Source organism: Panthera tigris, chromosome E2 (assembly GCF_018350195.1).
Source record: "Panthera tigris isolate Pti1 chromosome E2, P.tigris_Pti1_mat1.1, whole genome shotgun sequence".
Classification (NCBI taxonomy): Eukaryota; Metazoa; Chordata; class Mammalia; order Carnivora; family Felidae; genus Panthera; species Panthera tigris.
The window spans coordinates 44,185,481-44,198,188 of NC_056674.1; the positions used below are offsets into that span (position 1 = coordinate 44,185,481).

General features: G+C 40.1%; 1 protein-coding gene across 2 annotated transcripts in view; it reads left to right on the forward strand.

Moving 5' to 3' along the window:
- Nucleotides 1-12,708, forward strand: part of UTP4 (UTP4 small subunit processome component) — a 31,537-nt gene that overhangs the window by 2,830 nt on the left and 15,999 nt on the right. For both annotated transcript variants that reach the window (XM_007090353.3, XM_042968287.1), the window contains exons 3-6: nt 2,240-2,431; nt 3,572-3,656; nt 5,392-5,481; nt 8,106-8,317. In XM_007090353.3, the coding sequence (XP_007090415.1) occupies nt 2,240-2,431; nt 3,572-3,656; nt 5,392-5,481; nt 8,106-8,317 (579 nt within the window). The remainder of the gene's footprint in view (nt 1-2,239; nt 2,432-3,571; nt 3,657-5,391; nt 5,482-8,105; nt 8,318-12,708) is intronic.

Sequence of the window (12,708 nt, forward strand, 5' to 3'; positions counted from 1 at the left end):
AAGAAGTTAAAAAAAAAATTGGGGTGCGTGTGTGGCTCGGTCAGCTAAGCGTCCGACTTTTGATTTTGGCTCAGTTCATGATCTCAGGGTTCACAAGATCGATCCCTGCCATCGGCTCTGTGATGACAGCACGGAGCCTGCTTGGGAATTGCTCTCCTTCTCTGTCTGGCCCTCCGCTGTGCATGCATTCTGTCTCTCAAAATAAATAAACTTAAAAAGAAAGTTAAAAAAATTGCTGATTACCATAAATAAGTCACATTCTATGCTGTGAAAAATGTGCTATGGTACATGCTTGTCGCACCCTGTGGTTTTTCTTATCATTTATGACAATTACAATTACATAATAGTTTGTACATTTGTTTAATGTTTTTCTTCCCCATTGAACTTCAAATTTTGTGAAAACAGGGACCATGTGGGTGATATTGATGACATTATTCCCAGCATTTAGCAAGTGTCTAGTGCAGAACCACTCCTGCATTCATGTTTATTTAGTGAATATGTCAGTTATTCTTTACTGAATGTCTCCTATTTTTTCTCATCTGTTCTTATTTCAACAATAATTTAGTATTTTGCTTTTTCAATAGTCCCTTCCCTACTTCTTAATCACTCTCAGAACAAGAAAAAACTTTGTCCGTTAGAGTGAAAAGAGTAGGGGCTTGGAATAAGAATTAAAATGTTCTCTTCACATTTGACTGTGGCACTTTGGGCAAGCCCCTTAACCCACAAGTACTTGTGTCCTTTCAAATAAAAAGAAGAAAAATTGTACCTACTCAGTGCTTTTTGTGCTGAGCAGATATAAGAATAAAGTGTTGATATATATGAAAACTTCTTTTTTTCCTAAAGTTTATTTACTTATTTTGAGAGCGAGAAAGCGAGCAGGGGAGGATCAGAGAGAGGCCCAAACAGGCTCCACACTGCTAGCTCAGAGGCTGATGTAGGGCTTGAACTCACGAACCATGAGATCATGACCTGAGCTAAAATCCAGAGTCAGACGCTTAACCAACTAAACAACCCAAGGGACCCTACATGAAACCTTTATAAGTGCTCATAAAGCACTTAGAAATCTGAGACTTGAGGGGCACCTCGATGGCTCAGTCGGTTGAGCTTCCAACTCTGGTTCAGGTCACAATCTCATGATCTGTGAGTTCGATCCCCACATCAGGCTCTGTGCTGACAGTTCAGAGCCTGGAGCCCGTTTCAGATTCTGTGTCTCCCTCTCTCTGTGACCCTCCCCCGTTCATGCTCTGTCTCTCTCTGTCTCAAAAATAAATAAACATTAAAAAATCTGAGACTTGATAGTTAAGTAGCTGACTCTTGGCTTCGGCTCAGGTCACGATCTCACAGTTTGTGGGTTCAAGCCCTACATCAGGCTCTGCACTGACAGTGCCGAGCCTGCTTGGGATTCTCTGTCCCCGTCTCTCTTTGCCCCTCCTCTGCTCGTTCTCTCTCTCTCTCAAAATAAATAAAAACTTAAAATGTAAAAAAAAATAATAATCTTAAAAAAAAAAAAAGATTCTGAGACTTGAATGAGAAGTTGGAGGTGGGGCGCAAACCCACAACCCTCAATTCAAGAGTCACATGTTCTTCCAACTGAGCCAGCCGGGCGTCCATTTGTTTTATTTTTAAAAAAACTTTTTATAGGTAAAATTGACACAATAAACATGTATTTAAAGTATACATGTCAAGGGGCACCTGGGTGGCTCAGTTGGTTAAGCGTCTGACTCTTGATTTTCCCTCAGGTCATGAGCTCACGGTTCGTGAGTTTAAGCCCTGCATCGGGTTCTACACTAACCATGAGGGCCCTGCTTTGAATTCTTTCTGCTCCCACGTGCACATGCACTCTTCTTTCTCTGTCTCTCGAAATAAATAAACTTAAAAAAATTTAAAGTGTATACATTGATAACTCTGACATACATGTGTACTGTGAAACCATCACCTAATCAAGATATTTACACTGATTTTGTAAAAAATTTCATATATCAAATACAGTTGGATACAAACTTTATTCTTTTGAAAGGGTTTGGAGGACAAGTCCTGGGAAAAGGAAACCAACTGTATAGGTAACTAAAATTTGAATCTAAAAAATGAAAATATTAATAGACATGATCTTCTGGTAGAACAAAACCCCATGTAGTCATTTCTAGGCAAGTGTTTTAGTTTTGACGTTGTTGCCTGTGACCATTCAGTGCTGTTAGCTGATAAATTCAATGGGGGTTGACATGTTATGGCGTTTCTGTAGTTTTTTCCAGGTCATGAGTCTCGGGCTACAGAAGCTCTGTGTTGGGCAAAAGGACAGCGACTTTTTAGTGCTGGACTCAATGGAGAGATTATCGAGTATGATTTGCAGGCATTAAACATCAAATATGCCGTGGATGCCTTTGGAGGACCCATTTGGAGCATGGCTGTCAGCCCCTGTGGCTCTCAACTTTTGGTCAGTAAGCAGCTATTGGTAATTTAAAGCAAGAATTCTCTTGTGCTCACGTAAACATTCTTCCCTGTGTTTACAGGAGAGTAAAGTTAAGTTATATTATGACATGTAGCAACTCCATTCTGAAGTGGATTCCAGCAACCGCGATGCAAGATTGGAATTGATATTGGGGATTAAAAATCTCTTGTCCTGGGGCAGCTGGATGGCTTGGTCGGTTAAACGTCTGAGTCTTGATTTCAGCTCAGGTCATGATCTCATAGTTCGTGAGTTTGAGCCCTGTGTCAGGTTCTACATTGACAGCTTGGATCCTGCTTGGGATTCTTCCTGTCTCTCTACCTCTTCCCCACGTAAGCACACTCTCTCAAAAAACAACAACAAAAAAAAACTTTAAAAAAATCTCTTGTTTTTTTACATCATTTCTACTGCTACTTTGGACCTTGTTTATTCATTTATGAAATGAGAGGGTTCGTTTGGTTCAGTATTTCTCAAACTAGTTGGAATTGGGAGATGTGGAGGCTGTTTTTTGCTCTGGTATGCTTTATGTTTTATGATAAATATCAATTCAGAATATGGCATGTTAATACAAAATTCTTCTGTAGATTGACAACACACTAATGTATGTTACAACTTCTGAGAGGTCCTTCCACAAGTTGACTTGTGGAACTATTTTACCACAATGTCTCAAAAATTGAGTGCAGACTGAGAAGACTATCCCTCCCCCCTCACACAGACTTATTAAAATGGGTGTTTCCAGAGGTTTCATTTTTCTGGGATAAGCCTATGATTCTTGTTTGATTTGTACTAATTTGTACAATATCTTGATGTTTCTTCACTTACATTGTATAGTTAATGGGTGTTTTATTTAGGCTCTGGGTCTCTAGCAGAGGTATGCTGTGAAATCCTACTTCTATTCCATGTCCTATACAGGAATTAGGCCACTGATTAGCCTGTTTTCTGGCTAGGATGTGAAGCCTGCCAAGAATACACTACCAGTTTCTTGGTAGCAGTAATTTTTTTTTTTCCTGTCACAAACTATTTTTCTCTTTCACAGCAAATGATAGCTTCAGGGAAGAAACGTTTATATTTATAAATACATATATTTAGTTACGTAAAATGCTTATCTTCTCTATTTTCCTCTAATAGGTTGGCTGTGAAGACGGATCTGTGAAGCTATTTCAAATCACCCCAGATAAAATCCAGTTTGAAAGAAATTTTGATCGGCAGAAAAGTAAGGGTCATTTTGGTGGGGTCAGTGAGTAGCCTCAACAAGAAGTTATGTTTCTGTGCCACTGGGGATGGGCTGTTTTCCCATGGGTCCAGGTAATGTTTTCTCTCCACACTAACTTTACCTCAATATAGGGTATGTGCTCGAAGCCATCCTCCACTCAGGCTTTCTCTGTCACGTTGCATAGTGGTGGTTGCCTGCTTAAGTAATATAGTAAACTAGAAATCCAGAGTAGGAAAGCTAATGTTTCTGTGTAAGTCACTTTGTTCTCACTTTCTCTTTTTTTTTGAAGTTGTAACAGAGTGCATAAATACTAAAACCTAGAATTTGCAAACAGTTGTCCATGTTCCACCCAGTTGACACCGACCTCTAGAGCAGGGGTTGGCAAACTATTTCTGTAAAAACAGGAGGTTAGTAAATATTTTAGGTTTTGTAGGCCATATGCTCTGTCAACTCTCTTGTCCTATAAAAGTAGTCATAGATAAATAAATGGGTATGGCTGTGCTTTGGTAAAGCTTTATTTATAAAAATAATTGATGGACTTGATTTGGCCTTTGAGCCATAGCTTGCAGACTCTTAGAAAATAATAACTATCCCATGTATTCTGTGTCTGTTAGTAATATTTTTCATCTGCTAATCAGAGTCCCTTTTGTTTTTAATGCCTTTTGGGTGTTCTTTTTCTATTTTTTTTTTAAAGAAAAATATTCTTTATTTAAAATATCTTTAAGTAACGTCCACTTCCAACATGGGGCTCAAACTTACAACCCCAAGAATAAGAGTTACATGCTCCACCAACTGGGCCAACCAGGCTTGGTTTTTTGTTTTTTTGTTTGTGTCTTGTTTTTTAAGTTTATTTTGAGAGAGAAAGTGGTTGGGGAAGGTGCAGAGTCAGAATCCCCAGTAGGCTCCACACTGTCAGCACAGAGCCCAACATGGGGCTTGAACCCACGAACTGCGTGGTCATGACCTGAGCCAAAATCAGGCATCAACGCTTACTTGACTGAGCCACCCAGGTGTCCCTTGAGTGTTCTTTTTTAATTATAAAGGTGATATAATGCTTATTCAAAATTCGTGTGCTTAGCCAAGTGTGAAAGAAAATATCTCGTTCTGTTCTGTAGGCAACATTTTGGAAATAATCTTCAAGACGTGTTTGTATATTCATATAAATGAATACACACGAGTGCTTGTGCTTGTTTTTTCACTTGGTGTATCACAGACGTCTTTCCATGCCAGTCATGCCAGTCTACATGGCATTCCATTTAATGGTGTTCCATAATTTATTTACCAAGCTCCTATTGATGGATTTTTTTGTTTTTCACTACTACAACCAGGACGGCAATGACTATTCCAGTATACATATTTTTTAACACTCCTACAAGTATTTCTCCTTGATTAATTCCCAGTAAAAGTGCTGAGCCAAATAAGCAGATTTAAATTTTGTTATGTTCTTAACAGGTCACCCTCAAAAGGGGTCGCCCTCAAAAGGTTGTGTTTCTTTATACTCCCATCAGCCGTTTCTACATTGTTAAAGTGATATTAAATACTTCATTATGGATTCCAGAGTTGGGCAGAGTTGATCCTCATCTGTTATAAAACAGTCCTTCACCAGAGCGTAGTAGATGAGAGCTAAGAGTGTAGAACGCCAGACCTGTAGGTAATTGTCAAAGGAGAACTCAGTTACCCTTTACTGTGTATTTATGTGTATGTCCTTTTCTTTTTTTGTTGTACAACTCCCAAGGTCGCATCCTGAGTCTCAGCTGGCATCCCTCTGGTACCCACATTGCAGCTGGCTCCATAGACTACATTAGTGTGTTTGCTGTCAAATCAGGTGACTGTTTTTCTCAGTTCATTTGGGGTTTGGGTCTTGATTCACATTGCTAGTTTCCAAAAGCTTGAGCCCTTGTGCTTTTACTGACCTCTAGGGCCTAACCTCTCTTTAACCTTCTGAGATGTTAGCCATGGATTTCACTCCTTTCTTGGATTGCTACTGCTGCTTTTGGGGGAATCCTGTTTCTTCAATCAGATGGATATTTTTTATCTTATTTGTAATAAGAATTCATTTGAAAATTCCCCCTGGAGCAATAAGACATTTACTACAAAGGATCCGTTAAAATACTTGTGTATACCAGACCTTGGTAAAAGTAAGTGCCTCTCTGAGGAACACTAGGTCTTAGCACCATAATTGGTGAGGCATGAGATCAGAAAGGTAGAGAACCATCTACTTTCTCTGTTCTTGGCCTGAAAAATTGCAATATGGAATCCTTCAGTGATGAGACTGACTTCACCTTGTTCAATAGGCCCATCTGTACTCCCATCTAAGATGGGAAGTAAAACAGATCTGGTTTGTCTCATTTTTCTTTTTCCTTCATGCTTAAGCAAATTTTTTATTGTATGTTATACACGCATAGTCAAAGAAGAACTCCTTGAGGCTTGTTACAAAGAAGCAGGAGTCCCCCTGTATTCCTTCTTTCACTCCTCAAAGGCGACCACCTGTAACTCTTAGCTAATTCTTTGATGTTTACTTCCACATATATAAATGTATATTTATACATTTGACTCATCAGATTCTTCCAGTTGCATAAATTAGGCTCATATAAATCTGATTTTCTTTCTATCACTTTTATCTTTTTTTTTTTTTTTTGATGTTTATTAGAGAGAGAGCGCGCACACAAGCAGGGGAGGGGCAGAGAGAGAGGGAGACAGAAAATCCGAAGTGGACTCTGTGCTGATGGCAGAGAGCCCTGTGTGGGGCTCAAATTCAAGAACCATGTGGTCATGACCTGAGCTGAAGTTGAATGTTTAACTGACTGAGCCACCCAGGCACCTTACCACTTTTATCTTGAATGATTCTCTCACAGAGCCTTCTTTTATTTTTTTATACCTTATTTATTTATTTTGTAAGAGAGAGTGTGTGTGCGTGCAGAGGTGGGGCAGAGAAAGGACCCCAAGCAGGCTCCGTGCTATCAGCACAGAGCTGACTCACAACCCTGGGATCATGACCTGAGCCGAAATCAAGAGTGGGACACTCAACCCACTGACCCACCCAGGTGCCCCTCCCCCTCTTATTTTTCATCTCTTTGACTTTTTATTCTGTTTCCTGAGAGTTTTTCTTTATCATTTATTGATGGACTGATTTTGAAGATTTTATTTTTAGGTACTGTCTGTACTCAATGTGGGGCTCCAACTCAGAACCCCGAGATTGAGGGCTGCACGCTCTACTGACTGAACCAGCCAGGTGCCCCTTGTCTTTATCTTTTAAGTCCTGTACTGAGTTTTTCATTTCTGCCATTTCCAAAGTTCTTTTTGGTTTCCTGAGTGTTTTTTTTTATAGTGCTTTTTTGTTTGTTTGTTTCCTTATTTACTGCCTTCTCTTTCTAAGGCTATTCAAGATTATATTTGTCAAGTGTTCTTCATCTTAGCTGTTTTCTCTCTGGTATTCATTTTTTTCTGGTATTCTCTCTGGCCTCTGCCTTTCATATTAAAGCTTTGTTTACCTGTCTGGTGATGGCTTTCCTCACCACAAGAGTGGAGCTTAACTGCTCGTGGGCTCCACTGAAGAATGATCTGACTGGACTGTTAGTTTGGGGAAACTCTAAAGAGACTGGCTTTTTAAATCATCTTCCTTGTGCTGGTCATGTTTCCCAGAAATGTTTTTTTAATTCTCCTGCTTGATGATGATATGCCTTTCCACCTAAATTCTGAGAAGACAACTAGTGTTCTCAATATTCAGTAACATTTCACCTTATTTCCCATATAGTAATCCTACCCTCAGTTGTTCCTGGTATCTCTCTTCAGAGAGTAAGTCTCCAGTTTTGTTTGAGGTGGAGTTGGGGAGTTGCCTGGCTTTTTAGTTAGGGGATAGGTATCTGAAGGATGTTAAGTTTCATAAACTTACTTTCAACCTAATTTCTCCTTTTAGTTCCACTTTAACTTCTGTTTCTAGAGTTTTGGGCATCAGCAGTTCCCAAGTCTTCTAAGGATTTCATGGTATAAATCAAGTGGCTTCTTGTCTTTCCCCACTGTTGACTTGAGACATACTACTTTTAGAACTCTGCTACATCAGTTACCATTCCATGTTTGCTTTTTTAATTCCCCAAATTTTGTACTGTTTGATTCTCCCCCTTTCCCGTGGAGTTTTAGAAAAGAGCCAAATATCGTGCACACTGCAGTTAGGCAGTTTTAAGTGAAGTCTCAAATGTCTCTTTCAATTTCACCTTCCCCTGCCCCTCCCAAATTTCTGTCTCCAGCTACCCCTCCCACCTCTCCCCCACAATCTTCAGGTAACCATTTTGGTGTTCCGAGACTGAGTTTACCACAACTACTCTAACTACTGTTTACTGGCTGTTTGTGCGATGTGCTCAGGCAGCTGACTTAATAGATGCCTACCACAGGCGGGTTTTGAAGACAAAAGAGGTAAGTACCATTCAAATTTGGGCTTTTCTTATTTTTCAGGGAGCGCTGTTCATAAGATGCTGGTGGATAGGCAGTATATGGGTGTGTCTAAGCGGAAGTGTATCATATGGGGCGTGGCCTTCTTGTCTGATGGCACTGTCATAAGTGTGGACTCTGCTGGGAAGGTGCAGTTCTGGGACTCAGCCACTGGGACACTTGTGAAGAACCATCTCATTGCAAATGCTGATGTGCAGTCTATTGCCGTATCTGATGTGAGTATGGTCCCTGTTTTGAACGGTTACTGTATAACCTGGGGGATGAGTAGGGAAGGCTGTATCAGTAATGTAACACAAACGGTGTTCCCTAATCTTCAGTGTTGCATTGAAGGAAGATGAGTTTAGGAAAATGTATCTGAAACCCACATAATTTCTTTGAACCCTCATATTCTCTTAAAAACTAGTTAGAAAATATTCTCTAGATTAGTTAGCAGGGAGGTTTTCTTCAGACACTCCCCACCCACAGTTAATCCAGTCTGATTTAGATAGGCCACAAGTATCCTAGAAGAATCTTGAGAGGTGCTATTTTCCTCTCTTTGTGCAGTTCTTCTCCTGCTTCCTATCTTGGGAAATTAGATGATTTTATTAGATGATTTTGAAAATATTAAATTTTGGGGCGCCTGGGTGGCTTGGTCGGTTAAGCTTCCGACTTTGGCTCAGGTCATGATCTCATAGTCCGTGAGTTTGAGCCCCGTGTCGGGCTCTGTGCTGACAGCTCAGAGCCTGGAACCTGTTTCAGATTCTGTGTCTCCCTCTCTCTCTGCCCCTCCCCTGTTCATGCTCTCTCTCTCTCTCTGTCTCAAAAATAAATAAATGTTAAAAAAAATTTAAAATAAGAAAATATTAAATTTTCCCTATTTCAGTAAGACTTAAGCAGACTCGTGTTGAACAAGTGTGCCTCTTCCCTTTTGGTAACATCAATTCTTAATCAGAAACCTTTGGCTGTTTTATCAGTGGGGCATGGAAAGTGACTTCGAGATTTGCTGACGAGATCCTTTGTCTTCTTAGTTTGAGGCTTGTTTGGTGTCTTAAGTGTGGACATGCAGTATGTACTGTAGAGATCACTCATGCTGGCTTTTCTTGCCCGTAAGTTGTTTCTATCCCACTTCACAGATTTTCCATGAGACCAATTTGATGGGTCTTAAAGCCCTGTGAAACATTTAGATGTCACATGTAAGTGTAATGAAGAACAAGTTGAAATGACCAAGAGAAATTTTCCTTTTCAAATAGAGTTTTGAGGGGCACCTGAGTGGCTCAGTCAGTTAAGCATCTGACTTCAGCTCAAGTCATGATCTCATGGTTGGTGGGCTCGAGCCCTACATTGGGCTGTCTGTTGTCAGCACAGAGCCACTTCAGATCCTTTGTCCCCCTCTGTCTGCCCCTCCCCCTCCTCACACAAGTGCTCCCTTTCTCTCTCAAAAATAAATATTTTTGAAAAAGAAATGTTTAAAAAAATCGAGTTTTGATCCAAAATGGTTGTAATTATTAAACTTAAGACTTAATTATTAAATTTTGTGCCATTAAAAAAATTTTTTTAATGTTTATTTTTTGTGAGAGGGAGGGAGACACACAATCTGAAGTAGACTCCAGGCTCTGAGCTGTCAGCATAGAGCCTGACACAGGGCTCCAACTCACAAACCGAACGGTGAGAGCATGACCTGAGCTGAAGTCAGAAGCTTAACTGACCGAGCCACCCAGGTGCCCTGGTGCTTTTTTAAAGTGTAATCACTCAAATATTATGCACATGTTTCAAAGACCAAGGAAGATGTGGATATTTGTTACTATGTAACAATTAAGAGAATACATTAAGGGGGAAAAGTAGCACAGTATAGTGCATGAAGTAGTACATAGTAGTGTGTTAAGAAAAGCAGATTTTGTATTAGATATTTATGTTTGATATTTTCTGCATATGTAGTTTTGCTAATATATATACTTACAAATTTCCTGAAAAGATTAAAAATGCTAATGGTAGGGGCGCCTGGATGGCTCAGTTGGTGTGAGTGTCTGACCTCAGCTCAGGTTATGATCTCGCAGTTTGTGAGTTCAAGCCTCTCATCGGACTCTCAGCTGTCAGCACAGAGCCCACCTGTACTCCTCTGTTCCCCCTCTTCTCTGCAACTCCCCTACTCACTGTCTTTCTCTCAAAAATAAATAATCATTTAAAAAAATTTTTTTTAATGTTTTTATTTATTTTTGAGACAGAGCATGAGCAGAGGAGGGGCAGAAGCAGGCTCCAGGCCCTGAGCTGTTAGCACAGAGCCCGACGTGGAGCTCGAACCCACAAACCGCGAGATCATGACCTGAGCTGAAGCTGGATGCTTAACTGACTGAGCCACCCAGGTGCCCCATAAGTAAACATTTTTTTAAAACGCTAATGGTAATAGGGGTGCCTGGGTGGCTCAGTCGGTTAAGCGTCCGACTTCAGCTCAGGTCACGATCTCGTGGTCTGTGAGTTCAAGCCCCGCGTCGGGCTCTGGGCTGATGGCTCAGAGCCTGGAGCCTGTTTCAGATTCTGTGTCTCCCTCTCTCTCTGACCCTCCCCCGTTCATGCTCTGTCTCTCTCTGTCTCAAAAATAAATAAACGTTAAAAAAATATATATATATTTAAAAAAACGCTAATGGTAATTTTAAAGTTGGGGCTGGCAGGCAGGAGGCAGGTTTAATTTGTACTGTATACCATTTTACTATTTGATCTTTCTTCTACTCTGTGCCTATAATTACTGTATTGCATTGAATCATTAGATACAAATGATTGTAAGACATGCCGTAATTTTGTTATCATGGGAAAGGAAAAACACTGCCAATTAAACTATAACAGTGCTTTTCTTGAAATGTAAAATTTGTATTTTGTAATACAGACTATTATGATTTAAACTGACACGATGTTTTTTTAATCAGAGAATTTTGGGGCACCTGGGTGGCTCAGTTGGTTGAGCATCTGACTTTGGCTCAGGTCATGATCTTGTGGTTCGTGGGTTCGAGCCCCATATCGGGCTCTGTGCTGACAGCTCAGAGAGTGAACCTTCTTCAGATTCTTTGTCTCCCTCTCTCTGCCCCTCCCCCAGTCATGCTCTGTGTTTCTCTCTCTCTCAAAAATAAACATTAAAAAAAATTTAAACATAGAATTCATATTCTTATAAATTCTTATCATTCTTGTAAATAGTTATTCTCTAAATAGCTCTTATTGAAGAGCTTTTTGAGACCAAAGCATAACATTTTTATTATATTAGTCTTGTGCATATATAACCAGGAAAGTATGAATGAAATAAAGTGAGTAAGGTTTTCCCAAAACTTCTTCACATGTACAGATGGACTCTGAATCACCTTTCAACTCTGTCATCAGGGTCCATGTTTCCCACACATGCCTCTCAGCCATCCATAGTGTTGGTAGATGATGTCCTACTGTAGTCCCAAGATTTTGTTTCAGGTTTTTGACAACCAGTCTGCAAGTTTTTGTTGTTTTAAGTAGGCTCCACACCCAACTTGGGGCTTAAACTCATGACCCTGAGATGAAGAGTTGCATGTTCTACCGACTGAACCAGCCAGGTGCCACCCATTCTGCAAGTTTTGATACTGCTCTTTATCTGAAAATAATACATATGCATTAGGTTGAAAGCTAGAAGATATCCTGATTTCAAAGATAGTTAAATGTGGGCAAATATGTGCCTGAGAGTTAGTAAACTGTTACTTATTTTTTTATTTTTATTTTTTTAGTGGACAAATGTAATTGTACAAATTCCAGCCCTCAAAATGCTTATCATACCCTATGAACTAGGGCATACTTGGTTTTGAACCCCAACTGTAGCACTTAGGCTACTTGGGCAGGCTGCTTCTTTCTAAATCTTAGTTTCTTTCTTTGTGACAACAGGGATGCTAGTAATACATACTTCATAGCGTTTGGGAAGGATTAATTGGGTAGTGCATGTAGAGTGCTAAGTGCAGTACCTGGCACAGAATGAGTGTGGTATTGGCATTTTCACATCTTTTTTGAAATTGATCCTAATTTCAAGGGTTTTCTCCACTACATTCTCTTGCCAGCACAGTTGATTATTTTTAGATATCTTTTTAATGGATTTTCATTGACTGAAGAGTGGATGGTGGCAAATACCCAGTCCTTTGATCTTAGATGTCTTTCACCCTTATCAAGTAGGCAAGTACTGATTCCTGCAGAGAGTTGTAGGGAACATTTGCTTTCATTTAGAGGTCAGTCTTGAGATTGTTTTTCTGTGTGAAACAGTCACTCTGTGATTAAATTAGGACACTTCCCCCTCCCTTTTCAGGTCAGCGTTCGCCTTGGTTTGTTCCCTCTGTGCCCTGAGAAAGGCGTTTTCTTTTTTCCTTTTCAGTTCTTTTATGATTCTACTTTGGGGAAAGATGATGTGGAGTGAGTTAGAGTTGTCTTTTTGGTCCCTCTCTTTTGGTGGGACTTTGTGCAAACCGCACCCCCCACCCCCTTGTATATAAATAAACTGTTTAGTTGGGTGTGGAGGACAGTGTGTAAGTTCCTAAGCTGCTCAGTATCTCCACTCTTCCTTGGATAATGGTTTTCAAATAGTATCCTTAGAGCAGGAAAGGGAGAGGCTGGTTTGGGTTAAGTTATATGCTGT